The 26,367-nt window shown below is 38.0% G+C and overlaps 3 protein-coding genes across 7 annotated transcripts; 2 read left to right on the top strand and 1 right to left on the bottom strand.

Moving 5' to 3' along the window:
* Positions 1 to 143: 143 nt before the first annotated feature.
* On the top strand, positions 144 to 7,274 carry ABRAXAS1 (abraxas 1, BRCA1 A complex subunit). 2 transcript variants are annotated; one of them, XM_075500900.1, is made up of 9 exons: positions 144 to 452; positions 1,187 to 1,273; positions 2,608 to 2,644; positions 3,511 to 3,577; positions 4,234 to 4,427; positions 5,045 to 5,164; positions 5,490 to 5,574; positions 6,077 to 6,185; positions 6,340 to 7,274. In XM_075500900.1, the coding sequence occupies exons 1-9, from the start codon at positions 278 to 280 to the stop codon at positions 6,762 to 6,764; spliced, it is 1,299 nt and encodes a 432-aa protein (XP_075357015.1). In that variant the 5' UTR covers positions 144 to 277; the 3' UTR covers positions 6,765 to 7,274. The 2 variants fall into 2 exon arrangements, with proteins under 2 accessions (XP_075357015.1, XP_075357016.1); XM_075500901.1 differs by having other exon boundaries at positions 154 to 452; positions 1,183 to 1,273.
* On the bottom strand, positions 1,826 to 9,917 carry MRPS18C (mitochondrial ribosomal protein S18C). Of its 3 annotated transcripts, XM_075500904.1 has the most exons (7): positions 9,823 to 9,857; positions 9,595 to 9,684; positions 8,547 to 8,630; positions 8,060 to 8,117; positions 7,692 to 7,751; positions 3,606 to 3,739; positions 1,826 to 2,652 (listed from the first exon to the last, which is right to left on the bottom strand). In XM_075500904.1, the coding sequence occupies exons 3-6, from the start codon at positions 8,619 to 8,621 to the stop codon at positions 3,618 to 3,620; spliced, it is 315 nt and encodes a 104-aa protein (XP_075357019.1). In that variant the 5' UTR covers positions 8,622 to 8,630; positions 9,595 to 9,684; positions 9,823 to 9,857; the 3' UTR covers positions 1,826 to 2,652; positions 3,606 to 3,617. The 3 variants fall into 3 exon arrangements, with proteins under 3 accessions (XP_075357019.1, XP_075357018.1, XP_075357017.1); XM_075500903.1 differs by lacking the exon at positions 9,823 to 9,857 and having other exon boundaries at positions 9,520 to 9,658; XM_075500902.1 differs by lacking the exons at positions 1,826 to 2,652; positions 3,606 to 3,739 and adding an exon at positions 7,500 to 7,607 and having other exon boundaries at positions 9,623 to 9,684; positions 9,823 to 9,917.
* HELQ (helicase, POLQ like) lies at positions 9,679 to 26,038 on the top strand. 2 transcript variants are annotated; one of them, XM_075500897.1, is made up of 18 exons: positions 9,679 to 10,429; positions 10,865 to 11,603; positions 11,950 to 12,128; positions 12,692 to 12,892; positions 13,954 to 14,026; positions 14,506 to 14,603; positions 15,201 to 15,299; positions 16,022 to 16,167; positions 17,082 to 17,321; positions 17,651 to 17,792; positions 18,089 to 18,193; positions 18,738 to 18,957; positions 19,770 to 19,927; positions 20,847 to 20,945; positions 21,232 to 21,405; positions 22,018 to 22,131; positions 24,310 to 24,444; positions 25,152 to 25,805. In XM_075500897.1, exons 1-18 carry the CDS (start codon positions 10,277 to 10,279, stop codon positions 25,284 to 25,286), a joined length of 3,210 nt encoding a protein of 1,069 aa, XP_075357012.1. In that variant the 5' UTR covers positions 9,679 to 10,276; the 3' UTR covers positions 25,287 to 25,805. The 2 variants fall into 2 exon arrangements, with proteins under 2 accessions (XP_075357012.1, XP_075357013.1); XM_075500898.1 differs by lacking the exon at positions 25,152 to 25,805 and adding an exon at positions 25,855 to 26,038 and having other exon boundaries at positions 9,997 to 10,429.
* Positions 26,039 to 26,367: the final 329 nt, after the last annotated feature.

The following is a 26,367-nucleotide window of genomic DNA, read 5'->3' as shown; positions in this document are numbered from 1 at the left end:
TTAAGGGTAAAAACAAAACAGGACTTAAGAATCACACCATTTAAGGCAAACAAAAAGGGCTGGTTTTGCAGCGAGCCTCGCCGGGCAGGAGGCGGGAAGAGGGCGGGAGAGCGAGGAAAGATTGAAGCGGGAGCGGAGGAGGCGAGGGCTGACGCAGCGCGGGGAGGGCAGGCCGCTGAGGAGAGCCCGCGCCCCGCCGCCGGAGTGGCCCGGGACAGGCCGCCGCCCGCGCTACCCACGCCTCCTCCTCTGCCCCGCTGCTCCCTCACGGGACGGCATGTGCCCGACGGGGCCCGGCCCTGCCCTGCCGCCGGTGGCCGCTGGGGGCTCCCGCCGCCGCGGCGCGGCCCGCCATTGTCGGGGGCATGGAGGGCGAGAGCACGTCGGCCCTACTCTCGGGCTTCGTCTTCGGCGCCCTCGCCTTTCAGCACCTCAGCACCGACTCGGACACGGTGGGTGCCGCGGGCCCCGCCGCTGGGAGGGGCAGGGCGGAGGGGGGACATCGCGGGCCGGCGGGCGCGGGGAGCGGCAGCCGTTGGTCGCGCGGGCAGCCCGCTGCCGCCATGGCGGAGCCCGCCGCCGGGCCTCCCCCGTCCCCGTCAGGAGGGCGCACTGCCTCCCGCCGCAGGCCCGCCGGGACCCCGCTGCCCGGGAGGGCCGCACGGACATCCGGGGCCTTACTGCCTGCTGTGCTGGAACACGGTTTTGCAGTGTATTCCCTCTCCGCGGCACGCAGCTGCAATGGAGTTTGCTTTCTGTGCTTACTGATGCCGGGAAATTGTGGATTTTTCGTTTAAAACAAGTAGGCGTGGGCCACCGAACGCCTGGTGTGGCAACAGCAGTGCCGTGTCTGCCAAGGACTAACAGAAGTGCTGCTCAGGCCTTCTGTCCTAAGCCTTGGAGGTGGGCATCACCTGTACAGCCACAAACTGTTCACTTGTGAATAAAAACATGAGGAAGGGAAAACAGCTGACTACACATTCCAGCTTTTTTTTTTTCTTAAATACATGCAGGTATTGAAAAATGAGTAAGAACCTATTCTGTTTAAAAAAAAACCCAACATTCATTTTGACAGCTTTTTTCCTTTCCTGAAGACAGCATTTACACTGTTAATATTAGACAAAGTCCTGTTCAATGCTACTGTTAATGTGAACTTTTTTTTTTTCTCTCCCCCCTGTAAAGGAAGGTTTTCTCCTTGGAGATGTGAAAGGTGAAGCCAAGAACAGCATTACTGACTCACAAATGGATGATGTTGAAGTTATTTATACAATTGGTTAGTCTGTCCACATTTTTAATACTGTGCTCGATTGCAGGCAATATACGACTGCTTACAGTTTTGAACAAGGGCAGTCAACACCTTACAGCAAGATCAAGGCTGCTAGATCCTGGGGTCTGCATTGCCATAAAAAAAAACACATGGAAGGGTTCTTTTGTAACATTTTAATTGCTAAAAAAATTTACAATTTTACTCTAGAAAATATAATAATTTAACAGAAATACTGTTCCTTGAATAGCTTCTCTTTGCCAAATATATTGTCACATTAAAGGTAAGGTAGGGCTTAGACTCCTCCTTTGTCTTGGCCACATCACAAACTCTCATGGACTAGAGTTGCCCTGGAAAAACTTGGTCTATTTCAGTGATGTGAACTGTAATGTGTTAGCATCTATTACCTAATTTGGAGCTTATGAAATACTGTGTGTGAAGGCTGCAAACTATTTATGTATTTCATTGAGCAGATGCCAGATGTATTTTTCTTTATAGTCTTCATGGGATTGCAGTGGATGTGCATTTCATATTAGCCATTAAAAACATGTATATGTACACATTCACACACATTTAACTCCATTCCTTTAAAATGCAGTTACACAAAAAGAAAGAGAACAAGGTAATATAGTATGTGTCTTCTTTCCAATGTTCCTGAAAATATGGTAAGGAGACATTGCATCCCATTTTCTAGTTTTACTCTAGGACACAATTAAGGTGTAACTTTCCTTCACCGAGTCTCATGGGTAAACCAAAACTGTGGGGAATTTTTTGTGGTGGCATTGATCAAGTTACCCAGAGTCTCAACATCACATTCTCATAGGCAGAGTTAGTTGCTCCAAAGTTTCGGGGTTTTTTTTTGGTTGGTTTTTTTTTTTTTTTAGTTCACCTACTGTTTTTTTTCCTGTTAGTCTTCTAGTTCTCATCATCTACCCTATGGGTTTCTGTTCTCCAGCCTCATCTTTCTTACTAACAGCATCCATGCCTTGCTGCCGAGTTACTCAAGTGAAATCTTTCATATTACATACTACTCCTGTACTCAATGGAAGGGCGGGAAAAATAAAGTGCCCGATTTGATTTTTCACTTGACAAAACAGAAAAATGTATACAAATACAATTTATATAAGAGGTTCCCTTTACATTTGAAAAATTAATTAGAATATTTTTAAAAATTATTTCCTTTTTTAACCTTATTTAATTAGATGTTAATGCATTTGATTAAGAAATTGTATTACATAGAATTCTTTCTTGGTCCTTCTACCAGTTTAATTCTGATCATAGCATACAGAAGAATATACATCTTGAACTGATGAACCCAGAGTAATATTACCTTCTCTTTCCAGATATACAGAAGCATATTCCATGCTACCAGTTGTTCAGGTAAGAATCTTAAGTAAACAGATATGAAAAAGTTAAAATTAACCCTAACTTGAACTCCTCAAGAGTTAAACTTATATTACATTACTGAGAAAAATCACCTGGCTGTAACTACAGTAGCCATATCAACCCCTTGGAATTACAGATGCAAAATGCCTTATGTTATTCCTATTTTAGTTCATGTCCTTTTTTGGTGTTTATGCATATAGAAATAGATAATATGGCATACTGCACCTTCTGGTGAGCTATGATACTATATAAACTACAGAATAATGTCAACATACTAAAAAAAAATTGCCTTTCTAAAAGCATACATCCCAACCCCTCACCCTCAAAAAAAAAAGGAAGAAATAAAAAGGTAGCATCAGCCGTAGGCTTCTAAGTGGGTCAGAAAAAGAAACACTTGTTAGCCCCATGGCAGGAGTAGTTTCAAGGACTAGTATTTAGAGTTGCATCATAGATGGGAACACAGCTGTGCAGGTTTGCACCCCTATAAGGGGAGAATCACAACACAGTTTCCTTCTCAAATCTTTCTGAAAATTAGTAAACCCAGATATTAGAAAGGCATTTCATATCAAATTGAAGGCATCTTACTATTTTGTAGTTGAAAGAACACAGATGCTACCTTTAACTTGCATCCCAGTAGCACTGATGCCAGAACAGCATCTGGGCTGTACAAGACCACCTACATAGCTATTTGAGTAATGAAATTAACTTCACTGTCCTACCAGAGAAGCTGTGTCAGCATATCTTTATGCTTACCAGGGGAAAAAAGCTATTAAAGTGAGATTATTCCCTAGCAGTCTGGCAGTAATTATTTCTACAGTAGCATTTTTTTTTTCCCTCTAATTGTCCTAATTTTCTTCTAGCTTTTATAATTCTGCAGGAGAACTGAATGAACTTGCCCTGAAGAAAATACTATCAGGCTGTAAGAAGGTATTTTATTTTCAAACCTAAACCATACCAAGAAGCTTGCTCAGATTTTGGGGGCTGTTCTGGATACCTCTTGTATCAAGTTTTTTTCTCTCTCCTCTTTTTTAAATCTTATATGTAGTCCCTCGCACTGCTGATCAAGACAGCTGCATCGTCTTTTTCCCCCTGAAAGAACAGTTTAGGTTATTTTTGACTAGGGTTTGCCTACATTATGTCACAACTTTAATTTTTCTTATTCATTTCTCAAGCGAACCGTTCAAATACTGATTTCTAGCTTGAGTGAGCTGACCTCAACTGATCTTAAGTGGTTAAGTGCCACTTGACAAAAAAATTTACCATCTTCTCCACAGAAGAAAGTTTCACAAGGGGAAAGTAGAAGCTGGAAAGAGACAAACAGCAAAATAGCAGAACCAAGTTTGCAGAGCTCACAAACTCAGAAAACAGGCCAGTTCAACACATGGTTTTGAAGGAAAGAAGTTGTCATACTGGAGTTAGGCTTAGATGTTTTAAGGGTTTCAAGTTAACTAGCTGCTTGAATATATATGTATTACCAAGCAATTCAGATTCATAGCTTTGTCCTGAATCCTCTAACTTGCTTCAATATGACACACAGGGACAGCATGATTCAAGAGAAATAATGAATTTTCTTCTGCCTGCAGAGTGTAATAGGATGGTACAAATTCAGACGTAACACAGACCAGACCATGACATTCCGGGAAAGACTTCTTCATAAGAATTTACAGTCACACCTATCCAATCAGGGCCTTGTATTCCTTTTATTAACCTCTAGCGTGATGACAGAAAGTTGTTCTACTTACAGACTGGAACATGCCTTACATCGGCCACAAGAAGGGTAATTGGTTTGTTCTCTAGTTTTAACAAAGCAGTAGCACAGCATGTGCTATAACTTGGAATAGTTTGGTTTTTTCTTTGTTGCAACTGAATTGTTAACACTTTATTTTACCCTTGAAACTTATCCATTAAATAAGATTATTCCTTGTATTGCTAGAGCCCAGTTGAAATCGTACTCTGGAGTTCTGCTCAGGGATGTGCCTCTATAACTGTCTGCAGTGCCAGTGTCAACAGGCAGACGCTGTCAGTTCATTTATGCACATAAGCTGCTGTTGATCAATTTGTTTTTGTGTATAGGGCTTCAACTACACATGGTGTTCATCTTCACATATTGAAATATTTAAGTTGGTGGTAATTTTATCAGAGACATGCTGCCCATAGGCTAGACTTAACAAGCAAGTATTGCATTATTATATGACTCATACCCAGAAACAGGGGGAAAAAAAACAAAACTAGAGGCAGTTTGCCTTTGGCCATAAGTAATCATCTATGTGTGGTGTGACACATTTAGCAAGAACTAACTATACTGTAAACCTCCTTAATGGTCAAGAACCTTTTAACTATCAAAGAGGCCCTTGGATGTTAATAAATCATGTTCTCATACTTCTGCTTTTTAAGTCTTTTCCAGAAAGTTCCTTTGGTGGTTACCAACTTGGGTATGGCAGAACAGCAAGGTTATAGAACAGTGTCTGGTTCCTGCATATCTTCTGGTTTTGTGAGAGCAGTAAGACAACACAGGTACAATATATGCCCCATTTACTGATAGGTGTAGCTTTCAGTTAAGCTAAGCATAGTTATCTTTCTGTAAAAGTATTATTTTAAGCTTTTGCAAATGCTACAGCCATACCCTGCTCACTTGGTGACTTGTTTCCTGCAATTACTTACCTTTCCAAGGTACTCAGGAATTAGTTAAGTCCCATATTTTGCCATGAGAGCAGCTGTCTGTCTCAACATAGGCACCTAGTGTTGAAGCTCAGAATGCTGCTTTATTCATTGTAGCTCCTACTAAGTAAACACTGGGATCATTAATATGCAATTATACAATTATATTCTTGGTCCACAGGTCAGAATTCTTTTATGAAGATGGATCCTTACAAGAGGTTCATAAGATAAATGAGATGTATGCCACCTTGCAGGAGGAACTGAAGGTAAGCCAGGTATACCTGCTGATACAGTTACTTTCAGCAGTACTACAAAACCAAGTCAAGCAAAGGGTATACCGGTCTTGCACTAAATGAGAAACAAAGCTGTGTCTTCAAAGCACATATTGAAAGATTGGAGTTCCATTTGCTATTAGTAGCTGTACACCAGGTTCTCAAAGCTGAAGACTTAAGTTTCCATTTGATCAGAAGTACACTGATAAATCCTCAAGTCCACTGATGAATTCTCACAAGAGGATTATTTTGGAGCACTATCTGTAGTTTGTCAGAGCTCCTTTGCTTAGATGGGAACAAGTAAAACATCATGCACCTCATTCAACACAAGGTTTAAGTTATCATCTCTAAAATCCACTTCAAGCCTATTACTTAAGCTTTTTAATACTTTGTGTCCAACTTTTAAAATCATGAGTACCTTTAAGAATTTTGCAACAAGGTTAAAGTCAGCTTCTGTGAATACTGTTAATTCCATCAAATGCTCTTCTCCTTGCAGAAAATATGCTCTACAGTAGAAGCCAGTGAACGATCTGTAGAGAAACTCTTAGCAGAGGTGAGCCAATTAAAAGAAGAAATAAAGAGGAAAAAACAACTAAGTTGTTCAGGTAAGTTAAATAAATGCAATACCAGTCTTAGTAAGACTTCCAAAGTTGATTCAATTGGCAGAAGCACAAAACACTTCTGAACTTGAGGCAGCCAAAACAATAGTGGTAGAAGTGTGCAAGAGGGACTGCAACACTAGCTTTTTTTTTTTTCCAGAAGACAGAGACTACCCAGGAGAGCCAAAGGAGAATGTTCTCCTTTGTCAGGCACTGCAAACATTTTTCCCCAATTCTGGACTTCAGACATGTATTGTTTCCTTCAAAGGCCAACAGATATCCAAGAACTGCTGTAACATTGACCATAATATTAATGTCATGGACAAACTGACCCTCATGGTAGAAGAAAGAGACTTCACTGAAGCTGAAACAAGATACCTAACCAAGCGTAAAGTCAGAGGGACCACAACAGGATCAAAGTCATTCAAGAAATCCAGATCACTGCAGCTTCACCAAAAATTACTTCGAGACCAAGAGGACAGTGACCAGGAAAGGAAGCTTATGCTCAGTAGCACTGAAACAGATGAGGACATGTTGGAAGAAATTAGACACACAAATGAATACCCACACTCTCCTACTTTCTGATCTGGTAATGATTTGTCCAGATGACTTTGCACCAAAAGCTACTGCCAGCATATTCAAGTGACATACCAATTTATCACACTGCAGGGATAAAAACCAGTGCATTTTTGCAAGATGTACAGGTTTGGGGTTTTTTTTTTTTCCAATGCATGAATCCTGTTTGGCATAGCGACAAGTCCAGATGACATTCCCTCATTTTGCCTTTCAGAGTTAAATCTGTATTCAGTCTCTCAGGGTTTAAAGACTATGCTAGCAGGATGTTAGCAGTCATATAACCATGTCACATATTGCCTCAGAGTAATACAGCTTCAAGCTGTTGATGAAGCAGTACAACCCTTCCCTCAGCAGAAGCTGAGGCAGGGAGCATCAAATGAACACAGGTAACACGCTTAACAGAATTAGCTGTCTACATAAATTGCCACAATTTAAATAGTTTAATTTATCCTTAGCTATCCACTACTTGTTCATTTTTCCCCCCTTCCAATCCAGCAAGGATTGGAAACCACCTGAACTTTTTAGTTCTGAACTTTTGGCCACCTGAACAGCCACCTGAACTTTTTAGCAAGACCTGTGAGCAGAGGAAGTGGTCCGTACAGTTACTATTGCTTTCATCTTTCATACTTCCTTCAGACAATTTGAGACTTGACACTTCATAAAAAAAGCAACTGACATCTACCCTTCAGTGATGCATTATGCTAGCCAACCACATTTCCAGTAAACAAGTATATAAACATGAAAAGTAGTTTATTGTTTATTTCTTTATAGTATATTACTCTGGATACTTGACATTACATATCTTGGGGTCTGTGAGAAATGATGGGTTCTTAAACATAACTGGCATAAATCCTGTAAAAAAAGATAAGATGGAGTGGGTTTTTAATAGGAAAGTAGGCTTGACTTACAAAACTCAAAAAGCATAATCATACTTACCAAATACATGAGCTCTTTTAATGGCTTTTGTAACTTCCTTCTGCTTCTTGTTGCACAAGCCTAAAGAGAGAAATCATTTTCAGTCTCTTAAATCAACAATAACCAAACCATTAGTTTAAAGGGTGAAAGTGATATTACTGACAATTCCCTCCAGCTTTAAGTCTTCCTAGAAAAATGCATGTATGCTTATACTGTTAAATACAAAAAACATATAATTAAGAAATATTTTCATGCCTTGATGAAGGCTACTAAGTCAGAGGAATACTATTACAAAATGTATAGAGTTGGCAGTAGTTACTTTTGAAAAGATAGCTGATACACCATTACTTGGACTTAAATTAAATCATTTAATTTAATACTTCACATACCTGTTATATGCCTGCCATAAATGCAGCCAGTATGCGGAGAAACAAACTGGGAAAGAAGCTATTTAAAATTAAGAAATCCAAAGTTAGTTTAAGAATTTTAGAGAGCTTTAGGTTATTTTACTACTTGCATTCTTTTTTTTTTTTTTTTTTTTTTTTTTTTACACAAAACTCAGTTCTACCTGGAGACAAGAAAAAGGATAGCTTGGAGTTAGTATTTTATATGCCATAACATTTAAGCTGTATGACAGCAGAATTAGAACTGAGGACTCCATTTGGTAAATAACAAAGTTGTAACACCTGCACACAGTAGAGTGAACAGCTTATCACAAGTACGTTATTTGACCCTTATCTGCACATACTTTTAAGTTTTAAACCCCTACACATATGAATGAGTTTTTCATTTTTTATCCTTGTGGACTTCCTACACACACATTTAAAAATAGTAAATTAGTTACCTTCATCTAAGGACAGGAATTTTCAAACTCACCTGCACATTCTTGTAGTCCACATTTATTCCACATAAGATGCATTTTTTAGGAGGCTCTTTATAGGGGTTCTCCATTTGTATGGGCTGAAATTAGAGAATTATTAACATCTGTAAGCTTCACAAGAAAATAAGGAATGTTCATTATTTTTATCCTTTGGGCAAAACACGCCTTGAAACCAAAAGAGGTATTTAGTGTGTCATTGAGGTTTTTCAATAACTTTTTCTCTGTTTCTCTAACACACTGATTGGTACCTAGCAATCTAAAAGACTTCTCACAGCTACACAGCCTTTTGTATCTCAGTAATAATTACAGCCTTTTATATCTTAGTAATAATGACAATGTAACAAGTCAGTTAAAGCAATCAATAAGACAGTGCTTTACACCCTTTACTTAGAAGGCAATACCTACAGAAGCTGGTAGTAAGGTAGTTCTGTCTGATAAGTCAGAAGAAACTTGAAAATAATTTCAAAGCAAATGGCCTGAGGGAGCTCCTGTTTGCTCACACACTTTAACAGAGAGATTCCCAAATATCTCCCAAGCCCTGAAAGGCTCCTTAGGCTTCCGAACACACCCAGCACCAAATCCTTGCAAGATATGAGTGAAAGGGGAAATTTCATTTTTGCATAGGTAGAATTTGGGCAGAGAAACTTTTTTTTTTAAAGTTTTTGCTGGTACCAGGTAGCACATGTTTATGACATAACCACCACTCCTAGCGCATTCTCTTTTTCTCAGCTATGTACAGGAAAAGAGTTAGTGCTGCCAAACGTTTTGCTCCACAATCAAGTTACCGAGACTGCTGGTTTAAGTGACCACGGTTAAGATACTGGACTATAAACCAATGGCGCCGTAACTCCAACACCTGGTGACCTCCCTCAGCGCTGGCTTCCTGCTCTGTAACACACCAAATCGCTAAAGTAAGTTTTTTTAAGAGCCCAAGCTACATAAAGGCCGAAGCAAAGCGTTCCCGGACACCTCTGCTGCCTGACCGGAGCCCCTCCTGGCGAGGGCGACAGAGGCCTGCGAGCAGGCAGGACACGCGGAGCTCACCACGGGCTGCGCGCAGGGGGAGCCTCACCTGGTCTGACCGGCCGGGCTGCCGCTCGTGCTGCAGGCGGCGCGGCCGCTCCCACAGCACGGCTGCAAGGGAAAGAGCGACAGGATTAGCGGCGGCACAGCAGGAGAGACTGGCACACGAACACCCCACGCACCCCCACGGCCGCTCGGGCACAGCCACCTCCCGCGAAAGAGGGAAACGAGAAGGTAGGAGGAACGCACCGGGCACCAGCCTTCCCCAGGGCCTCCGTGCTGCCACAGCCTGCCCGGCCATACTGCCCTCTACTGCGTACCGCCCACCATCAACGCCATTTCCGCCTTACGTCACTGCCTTCGGCTGCAGCTGATTCGCTGAGCCTACCGCCTGTACAAATGCGGTTCGCTGGCCAATGGGGTCGCTACTTGAGGCAGCCGATTGGCCACTGCCTGGTTACAGTCTCTCCATTTCAGTAGCTCGTTGACGGAAGTGATGTTAGTAGCGGTTGGGGCTGGGCTGAGGGAAGCCGTCGGTGGGTCTCTGCTTTCCTCATGGCGGTACCATCTTCCTCTGGCGGTTCGGCCGTCCCTCGCCGTTCTCTGCCGCGGCCGTGACGACCTCTGCACTGCTTCCTCGCAGCCCCGGTGTGAGGACGGAGGCTGATACCCCACCCCACCCCAGCCCCACGGGGCGGTGGTGATGGCTGAGACCAGTCTCACAGTGCGGAGGAAACGCCACCCCGGCTCAGTCTGCAAGCGGAGCCGGGCCCCGGTGCAGCCTAGTGCCGTCCACTCGCCGGTAGCTCGCAAGAGACCGAGCTCCGGTGGCGAGGGGCCCCCGGCGGAGACGCCGGTACGGGGAGGGCGGGGTGCGGGCAGGCTCCTGGGCTGGGTATCGAGGCGGGGGGACTCCGTCTGGGAGGGTGGCTTGGCCCAGACCGAGCCTGCGTGACGTTGATCGTCACGTTGATCGGGCCTTGCTTTGTATGAGAGGGGATGCGTTTTGGCTTTAACTTTAAAAAAATTCATAAGCTTAAAAAAAAAATCATCGCTACCAAGTAGCGATACAGGCATCATGTCTACTTGTAGGTTAAGTTTCACTGAGTTAAAGCATGCATTCCTTTAGAAGCCAAGCTAGGTTTTCCTCACAAACATCAGAAAAACATTAAACTTTCTTATTAAGTTGGGAAAGACTTAAATGACTTGCATCTGATATGTGCTGTACAAGTTATGCTGCCTTCTTTGGTGTTACTGTGCAGTATTAATACTCATTGTTATGTTTTTACAGTGTAGTAATGATAGTGAAGAAGATATGTTTGGCGACTATGACAGCTTTTATGGAAATGATTCTTTGCTAGCTCAAGTTGATGATATAGAGCACAAATACCTGCTAGATAAAAATATGGATATTAAAGCAGCTGGAGAAATCATACTAGAGAATCTTCAGTCAGAAATTCACCAGAAAAAACAAGATAATTTTTCTTCTTCAGAAAATATGGTTGTCCTTAAAGCTGACAAAGAGGATGCTTTCCAAATGAATGAAAGTGACCCAGTGGATAGCAATCAAGAACCAACTGAATCTGTTTTAGATGACTTGCCATCATCACAACTTTTGTATTTTGAGAAAATGGATGAACTTTCTTCTGGTTCTAGAATATCTGCAGTCTCAGAAAGGAGGAGTAAATGTGTGAATTCTTCCTTGGACAAAATCAGGAGTCCATCATCTTTTTGTCCTGGTGCTGAACACAGGAACAGACCTACTGACTTTTCTTCAGACTCTGAGTGTGATTTATTTAAAACAGAGAGTCTTAAAGATCACCTGAAAAGCGCTATGACTGGAAACGCCAAAGCCCAGACTCTACAGGTCTCTAAGACCAAGCAGCTTAAAGAAGCTGTTTTATCTGAAGAGATTTGTGTTGCTAGGAAAACTATTGAATCTTCTTCTGTTGATAGAGGCCCTTTTTATGGATTACCTAGCAAAGTTAAAGATCTGTTTGGACAATTTCGAGGGATTGAAATGCTTTATGGTAATGTAACTAATAGTTTGTTGAAAAAAAATTTCTAGTGAAGTGTTGCCCGTTTTACCCATTACACTGTAAAAGTATTTAAGTTAAGGTAATATTTAATGTAAACCACATTGGAAAGTGGTTGTTTTGTTTTATTAAGTGGTTAATTTGTTTTTTTAGATGGGTGGGAAAGGTTAATATGGCTTATAGAATACTTTGGAAGGCTCGATCACTGAAAGCTTTTAGCTGTTTATTGGAGAAAAACTCTCAAACACTAGGTTTAAGGTATTCTATATGAAACATAGGCATTTTGATATTGATTAACATGTCTCTGGGGGTTGCTAATAATTCTTTTTTAATTTTGCAGAATGGCAGCATGATTGCTTAATGTTAGAATCTCTACAGCAAAGAAAGAATTTAATATACTCACTGCCAACCAGTGGTGGAAAAACACTTGTAGCTGAAATAATAATTCTCCAAGAATTACTCTGCAGGCAGAAAGATGTTCTGATGATCCTGCCATATGTTGCTATTGTCCAAGAAAAGGTCTGGCTACAGTGTTTCTGATACTGCGTATCTTTTCTGTTATGCCTTGTTACTTTGCTGGTTTTAACACTAATTTTAGCAAATTCCATGATTTTCATAAATATATGGTGGGAAGTGAGTGACTTCTCTCCTAAATGCTGCTCTAAGGGTCAGTAATTTTGTGATAAAACAGACTTAAATTAGAGGTGAAGATGCTGAGTTAAAGTGTGCTAAATTTTGAAATAATAGCTTTTTGCAATGTTATGTATAGTTTTGCAGTCTTAGAGTTGTACTGCCCAACTTGCTAAAGAAATGGTCTTGAAATAAAAACTAATATTTTTTTATATAAAGGAAAAGTTAATTTTAGAGAACAGATGTAACCCAAGCTTGATAATATTTGTAAACACTACCTTTTTCCAGTTAAGCTTTGCAATTGGAAAAGGTAGTTACAGCTAACATGTTTTCACTGATTCAAACAGTTGATTGTAGTGTGGGTTGGTTATATGCATGTTGAGTTCTTGAGACAGCTCTGAAATCCAAAATGAGCATGAATTTGTTTTCTAATTGATCTTTTTTTTTTACAGGTTAGGGGTTTATCAAGTTTTGGGATAGAATTGGGTTTCCTGGTTGAAGAATATGCAGGAAGTAAAGGAAGACTTCCACCAGTCAAGAGGAGAATAAAAAAGTCTCTTTATATTGCTACTATAGAAAAAGGACATGCTCTAGTGAATTCCTTAATTGAAACAGAAAGAATTGATGACCTCGGTCTAGTTGTAGTAGATGAGGTATGCTACAAGATTTACTCAGATTTGTAATATGCAATTTTTTATATTTATAATATGCAATTATTAGCTAAGAGCAGTTTTTTGATTACTTGGTTTTGCTTTGAGTGTTTATCATGAACTTATTACTACTTAACTAAGTTTTTTCTGCATTGGTACATAATTCTGTAATATTGAAAGTTATTTTTCTTTAACTGAAGCATCTGTTGCTATATCAGGACAATTGATTCTATATTGAGATATCTACTGTGTTAGTGGTTGATGGTGAATTACTTAGTAACTACTTGTCAATTAGACATCTCTAATGGATTAGAAAAAACATAAATCATTTTAATCATATGGAATGTATTTTATGAATCCTGGAACTGAACTCCTAAGTGTGAAACCATGAGACTTTGTGTCTGGTATTAATAATGACTAAATGAAACGTTAAAAAAAAAAATCAAGTAATGTTTGACTGAGAATTGCCCCTTATTCTGCTTTTTAGTGGTGTGGCTGAGTTGTGCTACTAAGGGTTGATTGTGGGGTTTGAATCACATGTATAACATCTAATAGGGATGTTTAATTCATAGAATGCTTCAGGCTGACTCACCTTACTTTAACACAGTAGCTTCTAAACAGAAGGCAGCTTAAGAATTAACTTGTACTTTTTCTGGAAGTAGCTGGCTGCTAGAAAATTTTTTATATTAACTTCCACTGTAAGTGTTGCTTAAAACACTGTTTAAAATTGCTTTAGGCTCGTGAATACAAAGATCTCCACACTGACTGTTTACTGTCAGGAGTTAACTGTTTGTGTTGGTTATGGTCTAGTTAAATGGAAGTTAAATCTTTTTATCTGTGTTTGCTCTTGGGTCTGTTTTTCTGTGATTCTTAAATGTTGTTTCAGTAAGGCTATACTTCTGGAAGGAGCTTAGCAGTCAAAATTTACCAGAGGGATATCATGACGAAGTCCAACAAAGACATTCCTGTAATATTTGTATAGGACTACATAATTTGGGGTTTTTTTGTAGAGTACTCTTAACTCAGTAATATTCTTGCATTTTCTTTTTCCCTTCTGTGCACAGTTGCATATGCTCGGTGAGGGAACTCGTGGAGCAACGCTGGAAATTACTCTTGCGAAAATTCTTTATACTAGTAGTAAGTCATGGCTGCAGTTAATGTTATTAAAACATTGTAGTGATGGCATCTCTAGAGAGAAGTCATACTTCTGGTTTCTGGATTTGTGGTGTTCTGGCCGCTTTTGAAAAACATGGCATGACTCCATGCAGTAACAGTGTTTACTCATTGAAGTGTTAGTTGACCCCATAATGATGGGCTGGGTGTTTTTGAAACTTTTTTGATACTTCTTCTCTGAGAAATCCTGAATATTGTCAGATGTCTTCCATTTCTTCATAGGAGCCCCTTAGCCATTCCAATTAAATGCTTCTTTAGAGAAGGATTCCTTTTTTATACTTACATCTCAGGTAATATTTCTTAGCTATATCCTCCTTCAAACCTGCTACTTTGGCCTTTAAAAAGACTAACAATGAAGAAGCAGGCTTATGAATTAAATACTGAGCAGAAGTGTTAAAAACAGTGAACACAGCAGTAAATTCATCTCAACTTCTGTTTTACAGAAAACACACAAATCATTGGAATGAGTGCAACTTTAAATAATGTTGGAGACCTGCAGAAGTTCCTGCAAGCAGAGTACTATACTAATAATTTTAGACCGGTCAGTATACAAGATACCATAAACTAGTAAAGATGATACTTGGCTTTAAAATTATAGCAAATCTGTTTAGGATTATATTACAGCTTTTGTGTTTAATTTCGCAGTGTAATGTAATATAATGCATGCTACTGCTTGCAATTGTACCAATACAATAAATAGCACTATGCACTTGTAAATGCGCAAACGCAAGTACCTTTATATTGTTGTGTTAAGCCATTTGTGTCATTTTAACTAAACCAATTTCTAAATTACAGCTACTGTGATAAATCATTACAGTTCATTTGATATAACTAGAATCTGTACTACTGGTGCTTGAATGTTGTCATGACAATGGTTTATGAATAATTAATGGCATACAACATTTGTCATATTCTTTGTTATAATTAGACACTTTCTCAAGGCAAATAATTAAAACAATTAACTTTTTAAAAAAATTCTTGATGGGGCGGAGTGTGTGCTTGTGTGCACGCAAGTGTGTATGTATACGAAATGTTTTTTTCTAAGCATCACATTAGCCGTCCATCAGTAATAGCTTAATCTTTAGAGAAGACTTGGTAATTTAACTAAAGTTTCTGTTTATGACTGATATGTCCCTAGGTAGAATTAAAGGAATATGTAAAGATACGAGACACCATTTACGCAGTTGACAGCAAAACAGAAAATGGCTTTACTTTTTCACGTCTCCTTAATTTCAAGGTAAAACCAAAGTGCTTATAGTTTCTTTAAACTGTAGTTATGAAATGTATTATTTTACACTGATTTGTTTACAGAGCTTTTACCAAATAAATTACTTAAACATGATAGTTCATTTGTAATACCTATGAGAGAGAAAATGGTAGCCTTTGGGGAGGAAAAAGGCCTTTAAAATACTGAATACTTAACTTGATTTTCACTTCTTTACCACTCTTTAAGGTAGAGGTTTCTTCATTTTTTGACATGTGAAGAGCAATGGGTTTGAGTATTCCAGATACCCACTGCTTTATGGTTTTCGGCAGATTTTCTCAACAATTGATCACTCTTAGACGATACTGAAAGAAGACATCTTTTTTGGTTTTTGTCAGCTTATTACTGCCTTGTAAGGATTCATTTCAACCTTTAAAAAGAAAAATGTGTGTTATGGTAGACTGCCAGTAGCACAACTGATATCACTATGGTGTCACTAAAAGAAATTGAAGTATTAAGGGGAAAAAGCAAAGCATTTAATTCTTACATCCATGTATCCCTCAGTTCAAGGTAGATGTGTTAATAAACTCTTTTCAAATGAGGATTGGGAGAAAAGCTTATCCTACAACTTCTTGCAATTATGTCATGTTAAAGCAAATGGGAGTATTCTAGCAAAGGTTGAGAACAAGTATTGAATACTTGGTTTATGACTTAATTTCTAAGTTCAAATGTTTGTCAATCTGTGTTTATGATAGTATTCTAGTAATCTGGAGAAAGCAGATCCTGACCACATCATTGCACTGGTTACTGAAGTTATTCCTAAATATTCCTGCCTAATCTTTTGTCCCACTAAAAAGAACTGTGAAAATGTGGCTTCAATGGTGTGCAAGTACCTCAAGAAGTAAGATTCTTTCATGATTTTTTTTTTTAATTATATGTGGAATAATTGGTCAGAACTTAGGATTTATCTTCACGAGTTTGCAAGTCACTTTCCCCAATGATCAGAAGTAAATACTTTGAATATGGAATCATGTAAAGTTGCTAACTGCATAAATAATAGCAAGCTGCTCAAGGCTCATTAAACAAATGTTTTACCAAAAAAAATCTTATTTTTTTAAACAAACTAGTTGAAAAAACGGTTATTAGAGGACAAATAATAAAGAAAAAAGGAAAAGCGTACTAAATTTATCTAACCTTGTGTCCCTTTGGCACGGGTCTCTGCAAGCTTAGAAAACAAAACATTTTCTCTATAGACCGGTATTTGGTCATGTATGTTACTAGCTGACTGAGTATCTGTGTTCCATACCTACTTTGTGAATGTAAGTTGTAAAATCTAAACCAAGCTTTGTTAATAAAGAAAGTAAGACTTATGTTTGGTTTCATTTAAGTGTGATTTGATCAACTCATAATGGTCTAGCAAAGTTAAATTTTATGTAGGAAGAAATTATATTAAAATAAGCAAAAATCCTCCCTTGGTATCAAAATTGAAACCACTTTTGATGTACCTATAATCTTCACTACAAGCTGATAGTGGCCCTATTTCCTTTCTTCAGTGCACTCAATACCCATACCCAGTCGGTATTTGATCTCTTCTGTACATGTGCATACAAACAAGAAAGAGTTCTATTGCAACTTAATCAGTCTCCTGTGTATTGCTATTTTAAAGTTACTGGAAATAACTGTTTCTCCAACCTAGATGTTAGAGGAATGGATAATGAACAGAAATAGACAGTAAGCATGTCTCTTGTTTTGTTTGTTTGTTTTAAGTAGTTAATGATTGATCGAAGTCTAAAGAAATGCTTTTCTTCCTCCAAGAGAATTTAGAGCTCACAGGGAGAAAGAGAAACAAGATCTCATCAAGAACCTAAAGAATATTGGAAATGGAAGCATCTGTCCTGTTCTGAAGCAAACAATCCCTTTTGGGATTGCCTATCACCATAGTGGCCTTACAAACGATGAAAGAAAAAGTATAGAGGAAGCATATTCTACAGGTGTCCTGTGTCTACTTGCTTGCACAGCTACTTTAGCTGCTGGAGTCAACCTGCCAGCTAGAAGGTTAGTAACTGAAACATATTTCATTGTTGCTTTGGTTTTTGCTTTGTAAAAAAATTGCTTTAATAAGTTGGAAATATGGTGCTGTTTAAAGTGTGTTTCTGCTTTTACTAGCAAATTGGAAGCATAAGGGATTTTGTGTTGAACTTGGGACACAAGACTGCAAAGTTTTTACGTAGGAAATGTGAATCAGAACAATCTGTTCAAACAAAGGCATTTGATTTTTATTAGTTACTAAGCAAGGGGCATATATAAAGAATAAATTTGTAAAATTTTATTGCTGCTTTAGTAATTTTAATATAAAACATAACTTACTAAAGACTTCTTTACAGGGTTATTCTCAGAGCTCCTTATGTTGCTAATGACTTCCTGAAGAAGAACCAGTATAAACAAATGATTGGCAGAGCTGGTCGAGCTGGTATTGACAGTGCTGGAGAAAGTATTCTCATAGTGCAAGAAAAAGACAAACACTTGGTAATTTTTATAAAGCTGCTGGTAATTTAAATTATTGGATTAAGCTGGTGGGATAAACAGGAGGAGCTGAGCTGCCTAGCTTAATTTTTGTTCACTTCTTAACGTTGCAAGTATTTGACTTATGTAATAATACCTATAAACTACCTTTATGTGGTTTGTTTTTAGATGTGAACTGTAAACTTTAGATGTCTACAGTTATTTTCTTTAAGCTGAATCATGTGTATCAGTACTTTTAAAAGTGTAAAACTAATGCATAAGTATTTTCCCTGTACTAGTATATTTCTTGTTCTTTCTAGGTTCAGGATTTAGTTAACAGTCCTTTGGAGAATTGTTACAGCAATCTTCTGCTGGAGTTGACCAAGGGAATGCAGAGCTTGTTGTTATCTTTGGTTGGACTGAAGGTATCAGTTAACTCTTCTCTGTGAGTAACTTAAGTGCTTGGAATGCAAAGAAAATCTTATCTGTTGATTCTATAGAAAAAAAAAAAAGACTTTTTAAACAGATTGGCTTACAAGTTCAGAACAGCTTCTAATCAGATAAGAAGGACAAAGATTTGATTAGTCTTTTTATTTAACTCAGTTATCAAGTAATCATGTAACATGACAATTTCCTTATGTGTAAAAGTCAAAATTATATCTACCTTATGATACATTACAGTATTAATAATATTTCAATTTCTGATACTTGATTAAAAATACAAATTGAAACGGTGGTAACAAATTAACGTGATGCAGTAGCTAGAATAATAGAACAAATGGAGAGCACTCCCATCAGATCCATCGTACACTGTCTATCATTCTATTTGTTGTTATGTATTTCTATAGAAACACATTAACAGGATATCAAACTGCTTCTCTACTCAGTACATTTTTTCATATAGCTTATGAAATGTGTTATGTGAAATGACACCTTTAAACATGCTAATCACTTGCAAAACTGATGCAGATAGCAGTTACCCATGAGGAAGTCAACAATTTTATGTGCAATACATTGCTGGGTGTTCAGCAGCAGCTGCTGTCTAAAGAGAAGAGCCTCTCAGAGATAATTAAAGATGGGCTAGAAAATCTAATAGAAAAAGGACTCCTAAAAGGAAGAATATCTGAGAAGGACCACAATTCCAAATCTACACTAACAGTCACGCCATTGGGTAAAGCTACATATAAAGGTAAGGCTTTTTTTAATTCTTAATATAATCTTTATTTCAATAAACCCTTTCATCTCAGCCTTATCTCAATTCAATGTTTTCCCATCTTCAGTCTGAAACTGTAATGAAAAATAAGTTGTAGAGAGACAGTTTTGATTACTAAATGATGTACTGGACTGAAAATGGGAATGAACAAGCAGTGCATGATTGAACATGATGGGAATGAAGTGTAATAACATTGGTCACAATGGGAATAAAACCAGAACTGTACCCCCCAAAAAATGATTTAAAGATTTGATTTAGTGATTGTAATCAAAATGGCTCACGACCTTGTTTTATAACTCATTGTTATGAACAGGCATTGTGAACAGGGGGATTTCTTGACCTAGAGGGAAGCTTAAGAGGGAAAGGAAGCATATGACATGTACACCAACTGTAATAAAGAAGAGAGTATATCAGGAAGTTCTGTTTTCCTGTTATAGCGTAAAGATAAGGGGTATGGAAGACAATTGGAATAGGATGAATCTCTGAAAGATTCCTTCGGTCTACAAGATTGTTCCAGGATTTCATTAAAGCCAAGGCAACTCACAAACACTGCAAAAGCACACACAGAATGGACATATGTGGATATAGGTGACTGCCTTTTCTCAGTTCCATTTCACTGCTGATGTTAGGTTAGAGCAATTATTCAGGTTACAGTTATTTCTCTTCAATTCAGATGGCATAACAAGCTTTTGTGAAAGATAAAGGAAATACTGACTCTGTGTTAAAATCTGTTACACTTAACTCTGTATGCCTGTTTAAAATTGCAATACATTGTGTGCTTATTATAGGGTCTATAGACTTGGCATACTGCAATCTTCTTTACAGAGAACTGAAGAAAGGTTTGGAAGGGCTGATTCTTGAGAGCAATCTTCATCTTCTGTATCTGGCAACTCCATATGATATGACTTCTAACTGTAGCCCAGATTGGATGATATACTTGAGACAGGTGAGACTTTACTAGCAAACATGCATTGGGGCATATAGTAATCCTGCTTATTAAATTTTAAGTAAGTTTATACACATAGGAAATGCAGATAGTAGAGTAACGATCTGATGAAAAGTTGAGATGCTATTTTATTTTCAGTCACAGAGCAGAAGTGCTTTCCTGTATTGCATAAAAACCTAAGTTCTCTTTTGCATCTATAATATTTGACCCCGTTTGGGGGAAACGGTGGCATGAAACACATCTCTTGAGTTGTCATTATTCCAAATCCTGACTCTAACCTTGGTGCTAGCATTGTCATCACCAGAGTCTGGTTAATCTTAAACAAGACTTTCCTGTAAACTAGTTATATGTAACCACATCATTGTAGTCTTGCAAGAAAACCACTCTTGAATTAATCAAGAGCCGTATTTACCTTCTGATGCTCACTCATTTAATCTGTAGTTTAGGGATCAAAATCCACTAGAGAATGTTAAGTCTTAATCTTTGTTTGATATCCAAGTCTAATGCTTAATTCCAGTCATGATTGCAACTATTACACTGTGACCAATACCTTCCTACAGACTACTATGCTTATGTCAGCCTTAGCAGCACAGCCCTTATCCTAGTCTTGCACACTCTGTAAGATCCACTCATAATTCAACTAATCCCTTTTCTGTGAAGTGATGTATACTAGGGGTAGCACTAAAATCTATTTAATTTTGTTAAAATGTGGCATTCAGAGATGGACAGTTACAGATAATTCAAACAAGTAGGCAAAGAAGCTGCAGATCTGACTGTCTAGTGACTATAGTACTAGTCTAGTGACTAAGTGCTATATAGAGATATTGAAAAACATTATTTCACTTTGACTAATAGACTTGTGTTTTCTAATATTAAGAGAATTAAATATCTGAAAATTCTTTATAAAATCTTATTTTAGTTCAACCAGCTGAGTGCAGCAGAGCAAAAAGTAGCGGATATTGTGGGAGTACCTGAAAGCTTTATTACAAAAAAGGCTTCTGGTCAAGCCATCAGAAAGGTAGGCTGGAGATTTTTCATACCTAAGATGACAGTTTAGTAATTTCATTTGATTATTTACAAATTGTAGATTATTTTTCTGCTCATGTTCTTTATTACTGTTCTACTTATTAAGGTTCTTTTAACTTCATTGGTTGTTTTTCTTAATGTTGTTTAATGTCTTTGGATATAATATAGACATGTTTTAGAGATGTGAAGGAGTAGAAATGAAAATAATTTCCTTGTAGCTCTAACGGAATATCTTGAATGTGATATTGGCTCTGAATTCTAACTTGCTTTATTCCTAGAATGTAGACAGTGCTGTGGTAAACAGGCTCTACCTGTCGTTTGTCCTTTATGCCTTACTGAAAGAGACCAATATATGGAACGTTTCAGAGAAATTTAATATGTCCCGAGGATACGTGCAAAATCTCCTTAATTCTGCTGCCTCATTTGCCTCCTGTGTTCTACATTTCTGTGAGGTAGTGTGTTATATGAATTCCAATAAATTCTTTGGGATTGGTTTTGCAAAATCTGGAGTTTTGTTTTCTTACGTTACAACAGCTGTGTTCAGTTCTATTTCACCTTTCCTGTGCAAAACTGTGTTTTTTTTCACCTTTCCTGTTCAAAATTATTTTTCCTGTTCAGAAAAGCATGCTCGTATAGTGATAGTTCTTATATTAAAAGTAAGCTTTATGCACTGAGAATGCAAAAATATACAAACTGTACAGGGCATTGATCAGTGTCAGTGCTGTTGGTGAGATAATTGACAATTTTACCTTTCTCTTGGAAATAAGGGTATCTGGTTGTGGAATGTCATCTCAGGAAAACAGGCGACTTGGCTTGTTCTCTTGTTTTTTTCCTCTATTGAAATAATGCATTGCTTATCCCTCAGAAATGCCCCAACTTTGTGATGTTCAGCTGAAGAGTGCTGAATACAACTCTGCAACTAGCTGAAAGGATAACTAGAAATAATAGTGCTTCCCCTGTCTAAAAGCCAAATATATGCTTGTTGCCGTAGCAGAGCTCTTATCAGTCATACCCACCAAATACAGAACTTAGGGTCTGATTTTTAGTGATCTTTGTTTCTGCAGGAATTGGAAGAATTCTGGGTTTATAAAGCCTTGCTGACAGAACTTACCAAGCAGTTGACATACTGTGTTAAGACAGAACTCATCCCTCTGATGGAGGTAGCAGGGGTTCTAGAGGTTAGTAAACTTGGCTTTCTGAGATTTTTCAATGTAAACTTGTATGCTAAATGTTACTGTGCCTTTCAAGTATATCTGGAAGACCAAGCTAGTTTTTTATTGAGAATTTGGCATAGTGCAGATATCCCACAACAGTCTTGGAGGTTGGAGAAAAAGTGGTCTGTTGAGGAAATGTGAGCTGGAGCCGATAATGTTTTTCTTCTGGCTGCTACCGCAGCAACAGTGAAAATGCTGTATTTGGACAATAATTTAGCTGTATACTCAGTTGGAAAACAGAGTCCAGGTTTCTTTGTGGTAAGGATTCTTCAGTTCATGGGAGTAAAGAGAAATAAGAATTTACATATTTAGTTAAGTTAGAAGATCCTCACAGAAATATGTGAAGTCCTATTGGGAACTTGGGCTTTTACAATCACTTGCAGTGCTGCATGTATTTTAAATAAGAAACTTAACCAGCCTCTGAATCGAAGACTCCTATTAAAGTAGAAAATCTTTTTGGGCTTTAGTGCAAGGTTATAAGTAATCACTGGACCTCTTTGCAAAATGATCTAACTTCCCTGTCCAGCCTATTGTAGAATCAGTTTGTCAGCAAACCATTGAATTTAGTGGCAGTAAGGTTTTATTCTGAGAAGCTAAACAATGTTGAAGACTTAGAGCCTAATGTTTTTTTGTATTTATCAAATTTTCTGAATTGGATGCAAAAGGTAAGTAGTCTTTTTTTCATGGCTCGCTCCATATGGGAGCATTTCTGTGTAAGGGCAAAAACAGCCTGGACAGCATGATTCTGCTGAAGTTGTGTTTTAAAGATGACTCTTCAAAATTATTGCTATAACCAAGGTACTTCTGCACTGGAGTTAAAACTATACTGACAGCTGATATTTGTAGCAGGTAGACTGTCATCTTGAACAGACGTGATTTGCTTGGATTTCTGTGGAGGAAATTATAAAATCAATCTTCAGGTTACTGTAGTGAAAGAGAAAATTATTTTCTGCACACTTGCCCAGTTTTCAAAGAGCAATCTAAAACCTTTTCATGAGATTTAAGTCATTAGTGGGGAAAGATTCTGTGTCATTGGTCATACTGTGCATATAAAAGCCAAATAGAGCACAGAAAATATTAGCTGGTAATTAGTGGTTATTTTTGGTGAAATTAATGACACCTACTTCACATCAATGAATATGCATAGTCCTCACTTACCATGGCGGAAGTTAATATATTGTAAGCCGTTACCTGTTGGATGCTAAAAAAACCATATATGCTGTCAAATAAATGTCTTTCTATTCAGTGTTGTCTTTAGAAGAGGCAAGGGGGGGAAAAAACAAAAGGTAATTGACCAAATGTTTAGAGGTGTAACACTTGTTTGACAAATGAGTATTATTTCATAACTCAGGATAGTAAAGCCTTGGGTACACTGAATTACTCCACTACTAGTGTAGAAATGCATTTTAATTTAACCTTTGTAAAGTTCTAGCAGTATTTGTTTTGCAAAAGAAATGTTTGCCCAGAGACCCTCTGTTAAGCAGATGCTGCTTGGCTACCTTACATAGCAACAGGATCAAACCAAGTTAAGAGAAGTAGATAATGTGCACCCCCTTGCACTGGTGATAATCACATCCAGAGAATCTCTCCTGTGATGTGTGTATCTCCTGTATATGTGAGCTCACAGCCATGACTTCACACAAAACTAGAGAAATAAAAAAGATACTGTGATACTAAAGGAAAAATCATTTATAAGCTTGAAACAGGAAAGTATAGTCTTTTCTGGAATATCGTGAAAGCTCTGTTCTGTGAAAATTCTGTGGAAAAAAAAATTGGATAAAATCAGCCCTCCTTTTACTTAGACACCTCCAAAGAATGAGACAGTCATTCCTGTCAGTGAATGCAGAAAACATGGTAACATAAGAGGATGGCAGAGTCAGCATCATCTAGGCTCAGAGAAAATAATGACAAATGGGTTCCTAAGAGTTGGGTAGGATTGTATGGGGAGGTAAATCTTAGTGGTAAAGCTGTATTTTTGGGGAGTAAAGATTCTCAGTGAGTATTCATGTTCTTAGAAACATAAATCAAAGAGAATTGGATTGATAGGCAAAGATGAAACATTTGAGGTTGGTGCGGAGATTGGCACTTAATGGTAATTCTTATTGCCTGTTCTAATAATTTAATACAATTTTGGACTTGCAGGCACGAGCAAAACAGCTTTATAATGCAGGATACAAAACTTTAGCACACTTGGCTAATGCAAATCCAGAAACTCTGGTCAAGATGATTGAGCACTTGTCACGACGTCAAGCCAAACAAATTGTTTCATCTGCAAAGGTAAGTTGGAAACAAGGTTATAAAAACCTGCTTCAGAACTTCAATATGTCAAAAGTGGGTGTTTGAATTACATTGAAAGTGAAGGATTCAGTTTACTAGTAGAGGCATCAGTAGTTATTTGTGATCCAAATACTGATCTGTATTAAGAATATATTGAAATATTTTCTTGACAGTATCATTTATCTAAGATGGTTAAGAGTAGTGAATTGAGCAATTGCTGACCTTTATGCTCCTGAATGATAGGCAAACTTAAACTTTTCTTAAAACAATTTGTTATATACAGGATAGTGGAAAGTTGTGCTCTTTTTCAGAGGGGAAGCAAAGGGCAAAAATGTTTGACAGCTTGTCTGATGGAATGTGGGGATTAAATGACTACCTTGATCTCCATGCTGAGTCGTCATAACTGAAAAGTTAGAGTTGTGCCTGAACAAAAAATATAGGAAGTATTTTGTTTATCAAATTGTAGTATTTTCTCTCCTCAATCTCCATTAATCATCTGCTGTTGCAATGGCATCAGCTTCATGTTTGATTCTGCTAAAATAGCAAGCTTTTGGTAAAGCGAATGCCTAGAATAAACGAATGGGTGGTTGGTGTAAAAATGATGCAGTCAATAACAAAGTCTTGGTTTGTATATTCTCACAGAGTAAAGGTACTAACTTTGGGGTTCATGCGCCTAAAAAAAAGGTCATGGCCATTTAATGTTGTAGGCTCCTTACTGCTTTTTGCTGCTATGTGAGCCAAAAGAAAGGGATACATGCAGATTCCTCATCTACATCAGTGCCGAATCCAGCAATCTAGCTTACTGTCATGCTCAGGTATTAAACTGGTGGAGTTTTCTCTAACTGGGAAGTTAGAGTGCTTGCATATGTTATGCTACACATGCTACTGGGGGACTGTTATACTCCAACTACCAACAACAGTTCAGGGCAGTAGATTAAACAGTTGCTAATATCGGGGGTCCTATATGTCTGATGTAAAATGCTGTAGTAAGAAATTTTGTATAAAGCAAGAAATTGGCAGCTTGGCAGGCACAACTTACAAATATTTATTCCAACATGGAAAATAAATGTTTGAGGTTAAAAATGCTCTTGTTAACAGTTTAGACAAAACTGTTTGTTCTGTTAAATTTTGTGTATTATGCGATGGCAGAACTGAGAACCAGCTGTGTGCTGTATGAATTTTTGTGTTAGTGTTTTTCATATGGGTATACACTAAACACTAAAAAAAGTTGGTAGTAGTACTTGTGAAAATGCTAGTCCTTTGAGGCAAAGGTACTGCAGTCCTGTGAGCAGCAGCAGAAGTTTTTTACAGACCAGATGCAAGTTTGGAAAGAAACATTGGTGTTTTAAGCTAACAGTTATAGCTAATGCTTGTATTTGTTTTCTGGTGGTTTTTTTTTTTCCATTATAGATGCTGCTAAGTGAAAAAGCTGAGGCTTTACAAGAAGAAGTTGAAGAACTCTTAAAGGTGCCTAGAGATATCCCAGGGACCTACTGACCAAAAAAAATCATGAATCCAAAAATTGGGATATTTTAAAATTTTTAACTTTCCTGTGTAAAGCTGCTGTAATTATAATAAATATTTAATGTCTTTTGTATACCTTGATTTTGTGTGAGTTCTGAGTTCAGAATGTTTCTTGGAAAGTTGACTTCCTTTGAAGGCTTTGATTATGAACCTCTTGAGCAATAGGCTAGAATCAGAAGATGTTATCTTAATTCATTCCTGTTTTTAGACATAGCCCTAGGAGTGCTTTGGGGACTGGGCTAACTGCCTGGTGTGTACTTCTGCCTAGAGCTTAGGTTCATAGCTGACTTAAATAATGCCTTTACATTGGATATTCCATTTAGGGCACGTGCTTGAGCGAGCTACTCCAAAATTTCTACTTGCAGGAATCTCTGTACTCTAGGTGTAGCTAATGGAAGG

Source organism: Mycteria americana, chromosome 4 (assembly GCF_035582795.1).
Source record: "Mycteria americana isolate JAX WOST 10 ecotype Jacksonville Zoo and Gardens chromosome 4, USCA_MyAme_1.0, whole genome shotgun sequence".
Taxonomy (NCBI): domain Eukaryota; kingdom Metazoa; phylum Chordata; class Aves; order Ciconiiformes; family Ciconiidae; genus Mycteria; species Mycteria americana.
This window is presented reverse-complemented; position numbering and strand designations above follow the sequence as displayed.